Below are 17175 nucleotides of genomic sequence, written 5' to 3'. Positions count from 1 at the left end.
CAAGTATGAACCTGAACATGAGCCGAATATGGACCTTTAATGAGTGTGAATGTTGCCATACTTCCTCTGTGCATTTGCAATAAAAACAGAAGATGTCATCAGGTACTACATAAAATAACATCGTGTTTTTCCAGCAGATGGCAGCAACCAACCTACTAATGCGCCACAGAGTAGACAAGGAAGCGGAAATACGTCATTTCTTTTTTATTTTGCATTTGTTTTGGTGAGAAGGAAACCGTCAAGAAACTGAGAATAAAGACAGGAAACTTCCGTCGGGACGCTTCAGCTTAAAATATTTATTGATGAAAATTGATTTTCTGATACGTAATTTAATTCTAAAAGCGGCAACAAATAAATAATAATGTAATTGAAAATTAATAAGCAAAATGCATTGTGTTTAGTTTTTATTTAAGACTCACATGTAAAAACAAAAATAATTACTACGTTTATTTTGAAGGCTACATCGGTTCTCTTCCGGTAGCATTTAAGCTAACCGTGTTTGTGTTGACGCGCGCGGACGAGGAGCTGCCAAGTCTGACAAAATATAATTTGTGTAACGTCACCTGTGCAGCTAAAACCCACCGCCATGGCGTCATAAACGGCTGAAGGGAGGCACGGTTCATGCTCGGTAGGTGACCGGAGTCAGGCAGCCTTTCGCCGCAGAGCCGAGACGCCGCGGCCCGACACACAGACGGCTGTGTGGCCGCTGGAGAAGCGACAATGAGCTCGGAGCACCAGAGCGACAGCGAGGACGCAGACGAGTCGCAGGACAGGCCCAACAGCGGCAGCGCCTCCGACAAAGAGGAGGACCCCGACATCGACGACTCGGACGTGGAGGATGACATCGCTCCGAGAGTTTCTCCGTCACCGCCGGGGAGCGGCGGGAGCAGGCCGGAGCGCAGCGCGAGGTCGGAGGAGCGAGAGCCCTGCTGCGAACCGGCCGCCGCGCCGCAGACAGGGAGCGGCGAGGGCTCCAGCGCCGACAGCCGCAGGGGGAACAGCCTGTTTTCATGGCTGCAGAGCAGGACTATAAGACGGGGAGTGTTTGTGGACCCAGCCCGGGAGAACTTCAGGACAATGACCAGTCTGTACTGCTCCATGAACCCGGCTGCAGAGTCTGTCAACCTGAGCACTCAGACCCACGGAGCGGTGTTCAACCTGGAGTACTCCCCGGACGGGTAAGACAGCACCTCTGTGTCAGGCCTTTCACCCAGAGGTCATGTTCACAGGGTTCACACTGTCCTGGAGGGTATTTAAAATGTGAAACAGTGCTCTAAAGGGTGAACTGCCTGGAAAGTGCTTGAATTGCATCATCAGATCCATCCCCATTCATCTGTCTGGAGTCTTAAGGGACTGTTCTTTACTATCAGAGGAGGAGGGTGGCAGGGGTGAGACTTTATTTGTTCTACCCTCCCCGAGGTTACAGATATTTTTCCTTGACCCTCCCTGTGTGACTGGAGGAAAATCCATGATCCCTCGAGTTTTTAGATTTTTAAAACTCCCCCTCTGATGTTTGAAAGGTAAAAGTTGTAGATGAAATCCTGGAGTTGAAAAAGCCTCTGTTTTTCACTTAGTTAGGGACTGTTTGTTATTTATAAGAGAGAAGGGGGTGGTGCAAAACAGGAGAGGCATGTCATATAATATTTTAAGCACTGGGAAGGGACTTGTGTTTTCTATTTTGGATTAAGGGAGGGGCATACAAAGGTAAATGGTTGTATTTTGTATTTATTTTATTTTTGAAAAAATACGTGGTTTTTAAAAAGCGGCAATATGACACCAATTATCAGCTGGAAACTGTAGAAACAGAAATTATTGTTGGATTTTTAAATTTGCGACGGTCCTGAGACACAACATGCGGAGCGAATGCTTCTGTCAGGAAAAAAACAAACAAATGTGAGCTTAAGATATTTAAAATTTTACTTAAAATTTGGCCTAAAATAAAGGTTTGCACGACAAGAGTGGAAACTGAGGCTTTTTTCAGCTCCAGGATTTCATCCTCAACTTTTACCTTTCAAACACCAAAGGGTAAGTTTTAAAAATCTAATAACTCATTTATGGTGGAGGGAGGGTCATGGATTTTCCTCCAGTCACTCAGGGAGGGTCAAGGGAAAATATTTGGAGCAAAAAATTGAAGTCACACCCAAGCCACCCGTCCTCTGATAAATAACAGCCCCTTGGTGCAAACAGTTTATTTTTTTTAATTGATGGAAGTGTTCCTCACACATGATGTGTCCAAGGACCGTCGGAAATTTTGATAATCCAACATTAATTTCTAATTTACAGTTTCAAACTGTGATAAATGGTGTAATTTTAGGAATTTTTAAAGAAAGCATTGCGGCATGTTTTCTTTAGAAGTAGAGCCACTATGAAGTCCCCTCTTTATTACTGTTTTGCATTTTTACACAGAACCAAGCAACAGTGGCATCATGTTGTTTCAGTGTGTAACTTTAGACAACATGATGGCATCGCGGAATCAAGAGGTGTGACGGGCGTGACCTTTAACACAACAGCGTCGGCCTCAAGTGTGACATATAAAATACGCGTCAGCAGCTCTTTATAAACAATAACAATGACATCACATGTCAATAACAATCATTTACCATCAGTGTTAATTTGCGGCTGATCTCGTCCTCTGCTCTGAGGGTAAGAAGCTCCTGAACGTCACTGTTTTCTCTATTTGCTGACGTGATGTGTCCAAGGACCGTTGGAAATGTGAAAATCAAACTACAATTTCTGTTTTTACATTTTCTGGCTGTTATACATGGAGTCATTTTGGTGATTTTAAAAGAAAAATGTCTTAAAATTTGGCGGTAAAATCCATACAGAATATAGCCATTAAAATTTGTGTGCCCCTCCCCTAAGCCAAAATAAAAAAAAAAGTCCCTCCCCAGTGCTTAGAAAATTATTTCACATGCCTCCCCCTTTTTGCACCACCCCTTCACTGCATAAGTAAAGAACAGTCCCTTACATCCAGGGATCACTTCATGCAGGGAAGTCAGTTATTGGTGTTAATGTTGTAAGGATTTAAATATAAACTGTCATGACAGCTTGAAGTTCTTGAATTTCCGGAAACAAAACCTGTGCATGTGTAAACTGACAGTGAGCACATGCACTGACTCCACGCAGGCTTTAAGCCTCTGAGTGAGCAGACAGCAGATGTAGGATGTTAATCCTGCAGTGAAACCAGGTCAAGCTGTGTCCAGTCTGGGTCGACTTTGTTTGTGGGCTCATTGTTACAGCAGCACTTGACGCACACTCACCCTGCACAATGAAGTGTTGTTGTAGAAAACATCTCAGGCTCTACATCATGGGGCCTGTCATGTTATTGATTTATCAAAATTAATGAATGTGTCATTGACATGAATAGGAGCCACATGCACATTTTAAGAAGGTTACGTTCCCAAACAAAAGAGGACTGGAGAGTAAATGATGCCAACATGTGTTGACTCAGCAAGGAAAAACATTTAATAAGAAAAGTTGATCTACAGAAGAATACATATTTGAAAGCGATACAGACTGCCTGAGAGCCTCACTGCATTATATTCCATTATGTTTTCATTTTGTTTGGCGCTCACTCGCTCAGACTTTCCTGAGGGGACGACCTGGGTCTGAAATTAAAACCCATCACGTGCCAAATTCAGGTAGATTTTCTGTAAGGCAAGTAAATCTCAGGGCTATCCGCCACACTGGCAGGTAAATGTTTGTTATCAGGGGTGCCCACTGGCTCACCTGGTGGAGCAGTTGCCATTTTGCACTTGAGTTTCCATCTAATAAAGGCAGCAAAGCCAAAAAATTATCTTTTGGGCAGTTGAACTGTGGAGCCAAAGGCAAAGCACTGGCTGGCGCATGTCATCAGCAGGTACGAGGAGCACATGCTGTTTTTCCATTTTCCTAAAATGTATTCACTTTTTAGTCTGTACTGCACCTTTAATTTTTTACTTTATGCAACTAGTCTAAACTGTGTTTTGGCATCATCTACCTGCGCGATGCTCTGCTGCTTCTCTCCTGTTATTAGGCTCATTATAGATGAACTGCGCTGCACCTGTAAAGTGGACGACAGCAGGCAGCAGCATTTAGCTTCAAATTTAGCTCTTGCCTTGACCTTAAGTTTGTATTCAACATAATACCTTATTATCACAATGACCCGTACTGAAACAAATGTTTATATGACACAAAAGGCAAAATATTATTTTAGTAGGTAAAATTCTACCAGTCCCCTTGGCCGGTGACACTGGGGACGACCCACAGACCCCTGCTTAATATGAGGCCCCTCCAGTTTTTATGAACTGGCCAAAGAGATCAACTCTTCCCTCCTCACGTGTCTGATTTGTCTTTTCTGCTCAGGTCTGTGCTGACTGTGGCCTGCGAGCAGACTGAGGTCCTGCTGTTTGATCCCATCTCATCCAGACACATCAAAACCCTGACGGAGGCCCACGAGGACTGCGTCAACAACATAAGGTGCCGTTTTCCTAATTTAAATCATCCAGAGAAGGTTTTTAAAGCACACAGCATCCTGCATCTCAAACTGAAGACAGGAAACAAGAGAGCTCAAAGCAGTGACACATAAAAAGCTTCAGAGCAGCAACATGACGCTTACATCATCGTCAGATGAAGCTCCTGATCAGGATATTATGAAGAGACCAGTAAAAAGTAGCTGCTGTCTTGATTCATGTCTGCAGAGAATGCTGGATTAAGTTTTTCCCCGGACTGTCTGTCTCCTGCAGGTTTTTGGACAATCGTTTGTTTGCCACCTGCTCTGACGACACCACCATTGCATTATGGGATCTCCGTAAGCTGAATTCAAAGGTGTGCTCATTGCACGGCCACGCCAGCTGGGTGAAGAACATCGAGTACGATACCAACACTCGGCTCCTTGTCACATCTGGCTTCGACGGAAACGTCATCACGTGGGACACTAACAGGTGTGTGTGTGTGTGTGTGTGTGTGTGTGTGTGTGTGTATGTGAGACGCCCCATGTCCAACGCTTTGTTTCCTCCCACAGTCCAAAGACATGCAGGTTAATTGGTGACTCTAAATTGTCCGTAGGTGTGAATGTGAGTGTGAATGGTTGTCTGTCTCTATGTGTCAGTCCTGTGATAGTCTGGTGACCTGTCCAGGGTGGCTTGTCTCTCAAAATATAATATATTATTCAGATGATATTGGTGACTTGAGCATGATGAAGCACCTCATGATGGCATAAACAGACAGTAAACAAGCAAACAAACAGTTACTGTACACCAGATATTTCCTGTAAGGTAGCAGACGTGGGCACAGCAAAGCATGAAGTCAGAGGTGAGGGCTGCTGCTTTCAGGAGCAATGGGAAGTTAAATACTTTATCACTTAAAGATGAAACTGTTGCATTTGTGTCATGTGTATGTTATTTTTTAATAACCTGTATGAAGTGAGAAGCAGCTGGCCCCCAGGTATTTTCACATTATCTAATCTGCTGCTTTAAGTGTTGTTTAACTGTCCTTACCGTGCAGGTTTACAGAGGACGGCTGCCCGCACAAAAAGTTCTTCCACACTCGTTACCTGATGAGGATGCGTCTGACGCCCGACTGTTCCAAGATGCTCATCTCCACTTCCTCAGGGTATCTGCTCATCCTCCACGACCTAGACCTCACCCAGTCCCTTGAGGTGGGCAGCTACCGCATGCTGCGAGCACGACGGACGCCCCTCAGCTCAGGTCAGATTACAGCCTCAGTATTAAACACTAAAAAAAAAACGATCTGTCCATTTTTCATACAATAATTCCACTCAGTTTTTATCCATTTTTTTGTTCTCACAATTTTTTCATGGTTTTTCCTTCTCCATATAATCTGTTTTTTTTTTTATTCTAATTATTTTCACTGAGGTAATTCCTTTCTGGGAAGCTTACACCGATTTACTGCCAAAGCAGTTGCAATAATCCATCATATTAAGCAACAATTTTGATGCTCCTGTAATTGAGCTTTTGTTCTTTATCAGGTAAAAACTGTTATAGTACAGATTACTTCTTCGTCTCTTCTGATGTTGATTAATTTTCAACGGCTTATCTGGGGCCGGGTTGCGGGGGCTGCAGGCTGAGCAAAGCACTAAAGATGTACCTCTGCCAAGTGACGCTTTCCAGCTCCTCTTGGGGGACCCCGAGGTGTTCCCAGGCCAGATGAGATATATAATCCCTCCAGCGTGTTATGGATCTTCCCCGGGGCCTCCTATCAGTGGGACATGCCTCTCTAATGGGAGGCACCCAGGAGGATCCTGATCAGATGTTGAACCACCTCAACTGACCCCTTTCTTTGTGAAGGAGCAGCGTCTCTACTCTGAGCTCCCTCCAGATGTCTGACTCCTCCTCCTTTCTCTAAGGCTGAGCCCAGACACCCCACAGAGGAAACTCATTTCGGTCGCTTGTATCTACGATCTCATTCTTTCAGCTGTTACCCAAAACTCATGACCATAGGTGAGGGTTGGGACATAGATGGACCAATAGATCAAAAGCTTCTCCTTCCGGCACAGCACCCGCATCACTGCAGATGCAGCACCAAGCCATCAATCCATCTTACACTCCATACTACCCTCACACATGAACAAGACACTGAAACACTAGAACTCCTTCACTTGAGGCAGTAACTCACTCCCAACCCAGGAGGGGCAGTCCACCGGTTTCCGATAGAGAACCGTGGACTGTCGACTGCTTCACATTCAGCTGCAAACCGTCCCAGATCATGCTGGAGGTCACGGTGTGATGAAGCCAACAGAACCACATCATCTGCAAAGAGCAGAGATGCAATTCTGAGGTCCCCAAACCAGACCCCTTCCTCCCCCAGCTGCACCTTGAGATCCTGTCCATGAAAATCACAAACAGGATCAGAGACAAGGGGCAATCCTGGAGTACGCCAACACCCATTGACAACGTATTTGACTTTACACCAAGTATGCGGACACAACTCTCAGTTTGGTCATAAAAGGACAGGATGGCTTGAAGGAACGACCTTGGTATCCTGTGTTCCCGCAGTGCCTTCACAGGACTCGCCAAGGGACGCAGTCGTTAGCCTCTCCAAGTCCACAAAACAGATGTAGACTGGATGGGCAAACTGCCATGACCCCTCCCGCAGCCCTGTGAGAGTAAAGAGCTGTTTCTCTGTTCTATGACCAGGACGGAATCCACATTGCTCCTCCTGAGTCTGAGGTTTGACTCTGACTTTCCTATGGAGGCTGAGCAGTGTGATACCCCGATAACTGGAGCACACTCTCCAGTCCACTTTAGGAAGTAGGAACCACCACCCTGGTCTGCCACTCCGCAGGCACCATACCCGACCTCCATGCAAAACTGAACATTTAACACGTAGAATCTGTCACCACTGCACAAATGAATTATGGCCCTGGTTATTTATGATGAGTATATCTTGCTGACTAATAGTGACAAGGACGTTACTGTTATATTACAGACTACAGAGAATGACTTCTGAACCTGTTGTGATTCTGCAGATGGAGGCACGTCAGCGTCCAGGTCAGCTGGAACTCCTCGCCATGGTAACGACTCCAGCAAGATCCACCCTCCTCGTGAAGGTCAGAGGCGATCAGTGTGTGAAAGCGATAACAGATGTCATCTGAGGTTCTGCCAGAGCAATTAAGATGAAGACTATAATGTAATCTCTCACCTCTGCTCTCGCAGGTCTTTCTCCCAGAAACAGTCTGGAGGTTTTGACTCCAGAAATCCCCGGAGAGAGAGACCGAGGGAACTGCATCACCTCTCTGCAGCTCCATCCGAAAGGCTGGGCCACACTCATCCGATGCTCCAGCAACATGGACGACCAGGAGGTGAGAGACACCTCTCATCTCTGAGCTTGTTTATGGATGTGATCTTAAATTTAGTTTATTGTGACTCACTGCATGTCTCCATCCTCATGTTTTAAAGATCTGAAGCCAAGTCAAATATCTTTAATGCTTCTTGATCAGTGAGGTAATTTATCACCTTTGCTGGTGCGCTGTAAGATCTGCATCATCGTCATCACTTAGACTATAACTGCACTCTGACTGCACAGTGTATTTTTATACTTGCAGTGCTCGTGCTCTGGTACAGATACCACAATTATACTTTCCAAAATACCTTCTATAATCATGTCTTACTACAAAGCTCTCTTTGTTTTTTTAAGAAAAGAAATAAAAGTTCACAATTGTCTAAACACAAGCAGCCATTTAAAAGCTTTGCCTTGATAAAATACACAGTAAAATTATTATCTTTTAAATCAGGAAGCGTTTAATAAAAGAAAAGTAAAGATTATTACAATTTTGGTTGGTATAAAAACAGGTTTTTATTAGGGCTGCACGTAAGTTATTTTTTTTAGTATAATGTAGCAATTCTTTTTTGATTTGTCGATTAATCTAATGACTAGTTTATCAACTATTCTAAGGAGGAGGTCCCTGAGGAGTTACACACCTGGGTTCACGTGTTATTAGCATGTAACAAAAGCCTTGGTTTCAACAGCACTGTATGGACGCAGATCTTTGCACAGGAAGTAGGTGAGGGACTGTGTTATTTTCTTGGCTCTCACACAGTTGGATGGTAGTTGTGTCGAGCTAAGTGTGTCCAGTGTTGGTTGACTTTTAGGCTGAACGGGTTAAGCGTTAGCTTGGCCGTCAGCGGCTAATGCTATCTCTGGATGTATCATCTCTCATGTTTGTAGTATTCCCAAAGTATTTTTCTCTCATATGACACTGCTTGTAAATCACAAGTGTCATATCCAAGTCCTCCTTTCCTTCTGTGTTAAAAGATCCAAAATAAGTCCAGACGTTTTCCTTCACCGGTGCCTCCATCTTTGTTTTGATGAACTTCCTGTCAAATGCTGCAGACTGAGACCTCTGCTGACCTCACCAGGGAAAAAAACACCAGAAAAAGCAACTGATTTAATTGTTCTAGGACCAAAAGTTGTATTAAAATGTGTATTTGCAAAAGTTAATAATGTATATTGATACTTGGCTGTATCAATTATTTTCCCCCACCCCTAATAGACTGTACACAAAGATACATATACAGGTTGTGGTTTTGTAAATGAAGTTTTCAGATTTGGGATTTTATTTAACTTTCAGATACATTTTCAACATACGTGAACAACTGTAATTAGAACCAGAAAACATCAAACTTTGACACTAGTTTGTCAAAAACAGAATTTTTACTGGGGACCCACTCAGATCATCCCTGTGGGTCCAAAAACCATCAACAACACTGCCACTGTGAACAAAATATGAGACCAGATGTTTTTAAAAACAATACCATTTATTTAGAGTTTGCCTCCAGTGCAGTTTGTGAGTTGTCTCATCACAAGCAGAAAGCCACTAATGTTTGGTTGATGTCACTGTGGGTCACGGACCAACGTCAGGTGTCTCTTTAGTGACGACACCAACATGATTGATAGTTTCAGCCTCCAGTAAGTGACTTCATCTGACCCTGTGTCTCCATCTTCTCTGCAGTGGACGTGTGTGTACGAGTTCCAGGAAGGAGCGCCCACCCGCCCGCTGGTGTCCCCCCGCTGCTCCCTCCGCCTCACCCACTACATCGAGGAGGCCAACGTGGGCAGGGGCTACATCAAAGAGCTTTGCTTCAGCCCGGACGGACGACTCATCTGCTCCCCGTATGGCTACGGTGTCCGCCTGCTGGCCTTCGATGAGAGCTGTGCCGAGTTGGCCGACTGCCTGCCCGTCCAGACCAGCTGCCTCAGGGAGATCCGCTCCATCTACTCACACAGCGACGTGGTGCTCACCACCAAGTTCTCCCCAACGCACTGCCAGCTGGCCTCGGGCTGCCTCAGCGGACGTGTCGCCCTTTACCAGCCCAAGTTTTAGCAACTGGTGCTGTGAAACAACGATGTGCTGCAGATCTGGGTAAAGAAGTGCTCATCAGGGTTCCTGCACAGATCTAGAAATGGGTCGAAGAAGAAAACTGTACAACTACATGTTTACTATGATTTTAAATTCTGAGCATCTAATTTATTTATGCAGATTTCTGTTGTGCAAAAACTACACCTGTGTTTTAAGGGCCTGTAGACATGGTGTGACTTTGATCACCTGGAAAATGAGAGGTCAGGCGCTGGGTGCTACTGTTGAGCCAACTCTGTACAGAGCGCAGAGGCAGGTTGTGTCTGAGGTTGCTAAGCGACCATAACAAGCACCGTATCACAGCCTATTTACCAAAAGTCCTGAGTGCAGAGCTGATCTTCCTCCAGCCGTTGTTTCTTGTGTCTATTACACCTAAAATGTTCTCCGTGGGTAGCCCTGCACTAAAACCATCAACTTCTCCTCCATATTTATCACAGACTGATATTTACATAACAGGGGAAAGATATCTCCTGGCTGTGGTTGGTCCGTCCTTGTCACATGACATGCGGTGCGTGCTGCTGCCTTTCAAAAGTTAAACTTTTTATCTCAGAGTGTGGCTATTGCGCCTTGAAAAATAGGTGTTTGGGAAAGCTTGGGCTCCATGAAGGCATCGCTCTGGCTTTTGAGCACACCTGCCATGTGTATGGCCTCTAATATGGCCTACTTGGTGTCCCTTAGTAGAAATTATATGAAAGCCATCAAAATAAATTAAAATTTGAAAATAAATCTGAATCTTCAGGAACCTTGAATAACTAGCATTTGTTTTAAAGTGCTCAGTGGTCCAGATGGACGGGCATAACTGCCTGCAGGTATCTAAAATAGTTTGAGATGTGATATAAATTGAATATTGGGATTCCTCTTGACCCTCTGCCAGACAATCTGTATGGAAAACTCCACCCATCTGGTACCTAAAATGGATAAACTGTAAAGATATTTAAGCACTTCTGATCCCAGGTCTGCAGCTGTGAACCAGACTGACTTTGTTTTGGTGGGAACTGTCAGCTGACGGCCACCTGAAGAAAAGAAAAAAAATTTAAGCAGTGGATTTAAACTTTGAGCCTCTCTGACCCTGAACTTCAAGAAAAAAAAGACAAAGGGCACTTGAGGTTTGCAAAGTAGACTCTCACCCAGACTGAGGAGAGGGTCGGAAGTCCAAACCGTCAAGAGGTGCAACGTGGCATCGGTCAAAAACAAACTCTGTTTTTCATACTAAAGATTAATTTTGGTCTCTAACGCAGTAGAAAACTTTTGCGACTCAGCACATCCGGACGTCGCTGTCTCGGGACAAAAACACTAAGGATGCAAACAGACAGATATTAATGCATTAATGATTCTAACGAGACAAACAAGAAACGGGCACTCGTGTCTGTCGTCTGTTGTCGTCGATCGTCTTGACTCGGCGTCCTCCGCTGCGGATCGCGTCGCTCTCAGCTGCTCCGCTCTGCTCATGCCTTCTTCACAGGTGCTGCTTCTCTGCTCATACAATCTGAACTTTGACCCCCGACTTCAAGGACCTCATCGTCAACGCCTTTACCCATCTGTTCTTTTCCACCTTCACCCTGTTTCCGCCTTCATGGTCTTTACTGTTTTTTTAGTGGTTTTATTGGTGTATTAATGTCGGCACTACTTGTTCACGGTGTTTAATTCATTTGATTCACTTTTTGCCATCATTGAGGCGGCTTCGGGACGAGTTCTGTTCAAATAACTTCTCATTTCTCTTCACTGTTTGTCTGTTTTTATCTGAAGCCTGTGAATGGTAACTTCATGCTGTCTGTTTTCCAAACCCACTTTCTGTGCAAACTGCTACTGCAAGTTTTTCATGCTTTGCAAAGGAAGTACTTTTTACAGTTACATATTTCTTCCCTGAAAGATAAGGCTGGCTTTATTCTGTATTCTCTAGTTATTTATTTTTCGTAGAAGCCTGGTAGTCCGTCCCTGAAGTGATGTAAATTTTTAAAAAACATTGCTTGAGTTTTTTTTAATAAGGCCCAGTAATTTCCTGAAACAGGTCGTCACTGTAGTTTGAAGGAAACATTACTCAAACAGGACTAAATAGTAAAGTTTTTTGGGACTACTTTCAGCCGCGGCGGAATACACAATTAATCTTCTCGTAAGTATTTATGGCAGCAGGATAGTGTATAGAGGACTGGTATGAAGAAACTACAATGCCCTTGTTTAATCTGTATGTATCTTTAAGAAAATTTCAGAAATCACCTTGGCATCGACCAAAACAGTGACAAACACCAGACTGATTGTGACTGACCGTCATCATGTTGACAGAATGCTGGAAAATGAATAACAGTCATATTTAGAATAACGTTACCATCTGTGTTTCATTTGGACCATTGGCTCCATCATATTACGTAGAGTACTGTTCATACATTACTTTATCAGCTGATGTTACAAGCAACCATGTAGAGTAGCTAAGTTTCAGCTAGCTGGCTAAACTTAGTTCGGGTTACTGTTAGCTTGTTCGCCGGTAATGCATCACTCTAGCGATTTGTACATAATTTATTGTTGACTAACATTAAATCATAACGTATACTCATGTATTATGTCATAATACATGAGTTAGCGTCATGTATCACATTAGCTGAGGGAATAATTTGGCAAGTTTGCTAACCAGCATAACCACTAGCGGTAAATGTTGGTGGGCAAGCAAGCTAACGTTAGCCAGCTAGCTGTAACTAAGCTATGCTGTATTGATCTGGTGTTGGTTGTTTTGTAATGTTAGCTGAAAATGTCATTTGCAAGTGGTAAAATAGCTAATTTACCGGCAAGATCAACCCTGGGGTGTGGATGAATTAAATGATGTGAATAACCCAAGACTATTTTTCTACCTTAGCTAGCTAGCAATTCAAGCAAGCTAACGTTAGCTAACACTAGGCAGCTAAAACCACAATATCACAATATAATTAACATGTCAGTGCTTCCTCTGATGTTAGAATTTCTTTCAACACCGGGGGCAGTAAAATTATGATATGAGACACTGAATTTGATGGATTTACTGGTAATCAGACCACAAATGAGACAAATATTAGCCAGCACAGCCTGTGGACCCTCCGCCTCACTCACCACCGCCAGGACACTACCTCCCCAGGCTAAATTCAACTAACTACATGGCGCTTAGTGAAGGTTCGTCTCCGTCAGGCTGCCACTGCTATAATGGAAACACGGTGTGTGTGGACTGTGTTGTGGTGTTTGTCAGTTATTTGTTGATGTTGGCGGACTCCATGTCTTAGCTAACGTTAGCTATTGTTGCACACGTTTGGGACTGTAGCAGAGCTGAAGAGAAGCAAGTAGGGTTGCAACGATATACTGGTTTCAAGGTGTACCATGATATTAAAATTTACGGTGTACATTTGCTCATCTACTTTACTGAAAAAAAAGATGCTTGACGGAGAATCTCAGCCTTTTTTTTTAGTATTTTTCAAAAGGGACTTTTTACTGGAACTTCCATTAAAAAATGTTTCAATTATAGTAATATAATGTAAAAATAACCCTTCTGTTTAAATTCCTTTAAGGGTCATTTTGACTGATAATAATTATAATAATTCTGTAATACCATGATACTGTGAAATGGAGATATTTTCGGAGACTGTTATCGTACCTTTAAAATCTCATACCATTGCAACCCTAGAGGCACTCAAACATCACATCCTCTGGATTTTACTGGAAAATTCAGCCCTAAATCCTTCACCTAGAAATCAGTCCACAGGCTTCAAAGGAAATCGAAAAAGTTCAGTTAAAGTTACATAGCAACATATTCACCCATTAGCAATTTAACAAAAGATAATGTCTGGTACATACAGAATCTTTAATGAGGGAGCATGTGAGCACAGACATGGTTGGTTTAGATTTTTTTTTTTTTTTTTTTTTTTTTTTTGATACTAAGAAAAATACAGAATATTGCCAGCTTCATCCTTTCCTCCGGTTTCTTGTTGACTTTTTTGGCCAACAGTTTTTGTCAGAAGAAGTTGCCTCAGCATCGTCCGCTTAACCTTTTTAGGATTGAATTGCTGCCAAGAAACATTTGACTTGTTTTTCTACCTTGTACCTCATTTTGTTGGTTTCTGAAAAGAGTGTTGATCCACATTAGTGTTTGATTTTTCTCTCTCGCATCACATCCAGTTTCTCCCTTTTACAGTGTTGTCATGAAGGTGACCTATCAGGTTGTTTTTCCTCTCTAAGGACTGAATGGGTTGCTTTTGACTGTTCTAGTATCGGCGATGCTTTTGTGTTTTCCGACCAGTGTAGTATAGCTGCTGTAAGAGCCAAGCACACGCGTGGATGTTACACCTTTAATGTAAACTGGTAACAGTGCATACTGACTGACTGCAGAATAGATATTACGTAAACAAAAAATAGACATTAGCGTATACTACTATGCATACCGGCCTTTATGAAGATTCTCCTTTCTTATTTATGCCAGGGAGATGCTCTGTGTGGAGCTGTCAGATGCCAAAATGTGATTTGCATGGACGAGGCAATGCTGCTCCTCTGTAGTGTAACTGTGAGCTGAGAACTTAATGTGAACATCTGCTATTAGGGACTTATTAAAATTTTTATATGTGGCAAAAGTTTAAAGGTCCAGTGTGTAGGATTTAGGGGGATATAATGTCATATAATGGAATATAATGTAATAAGTATGTTTTCTTTAGTGTTTGATCGTCTGAAAATAAGAATCATTTTCGTTTCCTTAGAATAAGATGTATATACAGGGAGCTGGGCCTCGTCTACGGAGATCACCATGTTGCACTGGGGTTAGGGGGTTAGTTTCTGCTGGTTGTAATCTGTAATCCTCTCCACTAGATTCCATTAAATCCCCCTGAATCTGACACACTGGACCTTAACATTGTAAAAGAATTAATTGATTTTTTGGAAATAAGCTCTCCTTCTTGCAGAAAGTGAGATGAGCAAATTGATACTTGTCTCAGACTTGTCTTTTGAATATAAAGCTACAGCTAGCAGCTTGTTAGCTTGATTTAGCTTAGCACAAAGACTGGAAACAGCCATCCTGCATCCTCCTAACAGCATCTCTTAATATAATTATAATACCATATGGTATGCCTTTTAATTCGTTTAAAAACTGGAGTGTAAAACCAAACCTCGCGCGTTTTTGGACCAGACTATTTCTTGGCTGGGGTCAGTAACTCTTTAGGATCTCTGCTGGTTGCCTGGCAACCAAACAAAGAAACATTGTGGGACATAGCCCCCGTAAAATGACATATTTTTGGTTTAACGCTTTGGTTTTTGTATCGATAAAATAAACAAGTGTGTTATGTGAGCTTTACATTTGATGGTAGGAGGGTTTTGTTGCCGCTCTAGAGCCAGGCTAGCTTAAGCTAATGACCCAGCTAATGTAAGCTAACCGGCTGCTAGCTCTAACTTTGTGCTATGTCAGTGAAGATAACTGCCTGCTAGCTGTAGCTTTGTGCTTAGACAGCTAAGGTTTCCGGCAGCTAGCCATAGCTTTGTGCTATGCCAGCTAACCTGACTGGCAACTAGCTGTAGCTTCATGCTTAGCCAGCTAAGCTAACAGGGGAGTAGCTGGTGCTTCATGATTTGCTATCTAAGCTCACCAGCTGCTACATGTAGCTTTGTGCTTAGCAGGCTAGGGTTACAGGCAGCTAGCTGTAGCCTTGTGCTATGCCAGCTAAGCTAACCACCTACTAGCTGTAGCTTCATGGTATGCCAGCTGAGCTTACTGACAGCTAGCTGTAGCTTCGTGCTTAACCAGCTAATCTACGCAGCTGCTAGCTGCAGCTTCGGGCTTAGCCGGCTAAGCTCAGTGGCTGCTAGTTGTAGCTTCATATTATCTGGCGGTATCAATCTTCTCATCTAACCCACTGCCAGAAAGGTAAGAATGAAGAAATGAATTGGAAGAGATTAATTCAGATTTGAGGTGAAAATACATCTAAAAAAAAAACCAGATGTAACTGATTTAATAATTCCCAGCTCACACGTGGTCCTGTTCGTAAAGAGGAAGGATGCTTTTAACACTTTGTACCTCAGTTAAACTGCTCAAAATATATTTCAATATCACAAATGGACGAATCCATTTCACTTTCAGTTCAGTCAATTCAGGGACGTTTTCCCTCCTCTGGAAAAACTCAAATCCCAACTTGCAGACATCAAGAACTCTCTGGAATGATTTAAATCCACATTTATAGCATTTATATATTGACTGAGCTGAAGGTGAAAGGACCGGCCGTGCTGTATATTCAATGCTGCTTTTATTTTACTTCTATTCACGAGCTCTTCGGAGAGAAGTGTCTTATCTGCCATTTTCACTTCAGGTATAGCAACTATAAAACCGGGTTCATTTTTATGACTCTGTTCTGTTTGTTTTTCACTCTTGTTCTGGGTTTTAACCTGTATTCTGTTGTGGATTAAGGATCTGAATGTTCTCAGTAGTTCTGGTGTTTCCTGTGCACTGTCACCTGGACTGATCACAGCTGGACGAGGGGGGGTGGACAAGAGACGAAAACTTGTTGAATTGCTCGCACTGTTGTTTCCTAAATGGCTATACACAGCAAGTAATCTCAACAATGATACTAAAATGGTACTTACTATCACTGAAATAAAAAGGTTAGCTTCTTTTGCACTGCTGACTGTCTGAGTCCAGTATTTATGTCCCTCAGTGGTAAAACTCCACACATGAAGTGCAGAGAATCGACCACCAGATGGCAGTCAAACCCAATCAGTGGTCCCAAAACCAGGGCTCCTGACCCCTCCTAATTCTAACCTTCTGATTTGTGCTGCTGTCTTGTGAATTTCTGGCTAAATGTCGCCTCCTCAGCCCTGTAGAACATTCAAATAAAACAATCACATATTGGTTGAACTGGTCACAACTTGTAGACTTAAAAAGCCTGTGATTCAGGTTTGCAAGTCGGCAAAGTTGTGTTTTAGGGGGTCACATACTGATGGAGGTTGGGACTCGCCACCTTTTTTGACTTGGGACTCTTTCTAGCCAAAAACTGGTTTATTGCAACCACATATCACAGCTTAAATGTTCATGAGCTGTGAGCATGGGTGGATTATGAGACAAAGGGCCCCACCATCTCTCCTACAGAGGTATGAGACACAGCATTTGTTTTTGTCACTGACAGGCTCAGATTGTTTTTCTAAGTGTCTGACAGTATTTTGGAAAGGATCCGTACCGAGACAGACCTCTGTGTTTAACCAGAAACAGGCCTGAAATCAGCATCACCAAACCTACCAGACTCCATTTAAATAAATAGTCATGTTAGTGTGTATAGAGGCAGCATGTTGTCACATCTAACTGGTGAATTATGGGTAAATTTCAACCAAACCAG

General features: G+C 43.1%; 1 protein-coding gene across 1 annotated transcript; it reads left to right on the top strand.

Annotated features, from left to right (window-relative positions):
- Nucleotides 1–473: 473 nt before the first annotated feature.
- Nucleotides 474–16463, top strand: wdr32 (WD repeat domain 32). Its single transcript, XM_050062146.1, has 7 exons — nucleotides 474–1178; nucleotides 4345–4458; nucleotides 4725–4922; nucleotides 5485–5687; nucleotides 7469–7549; nucleotides 7656–7801; nucleotides 9452–16463. The coding sequence occupies exons 1-7, from the start codon at nucleotides 721–723 to the stop codon at nucleotides 9821–9823; spliced, it is 1572 nt and encodes a 523-aa protein (XP_049918103.1). The 5' UTR covers nucleotides 474–720; the 3' UTR covers nucleotides 9824–16463.
- The last annotated feature ends 712 nt before the right edge of the window (nucleotides 16464–17175 follow it).

Source organism: Epinephelus moara, chromosome 14 (genome assembly GCF_006386435.1).
Source record: "Epinephelus moara isolate mb chromosome 14, YSFRI_EMoa_1.0, whole genome shotgun sequence".
NCBI classification, from domain to species: Eukaryota; Metazoa; Chordata; class Actinopteri; order Perciformes; family Serranidae; genus Epinephelus; species Epinephelus moara.
This window is presented reverse-complemented; position numbering and strand designations above follow the sequence as displayed.

Bases quoted from the DNA above. Each gene is read 5' to 3' on its own strand.
- wdr32 (XM_050062146.1), top strand. From the start codon at position 721: ATGAGCTCGGAGCACCAGAGCGACAGCGAGGACGCAGACGAGTCGCAG. The intron at 1,179-4,344 runs GTAAGACAGCAC...TTTTCTGCTCAG, and splicing joins CTGGAGTACTCCCCGGACGG to GTCTGTGCTGACTGTGGCCT. The intron at 5,688-7,468 runs GTCAGATTACAG...GTGATTCTGCAG, and splicing joins ACGGACGCCCCTCAGCTCAG to ATGGAGGCACGTCAGCGTCC.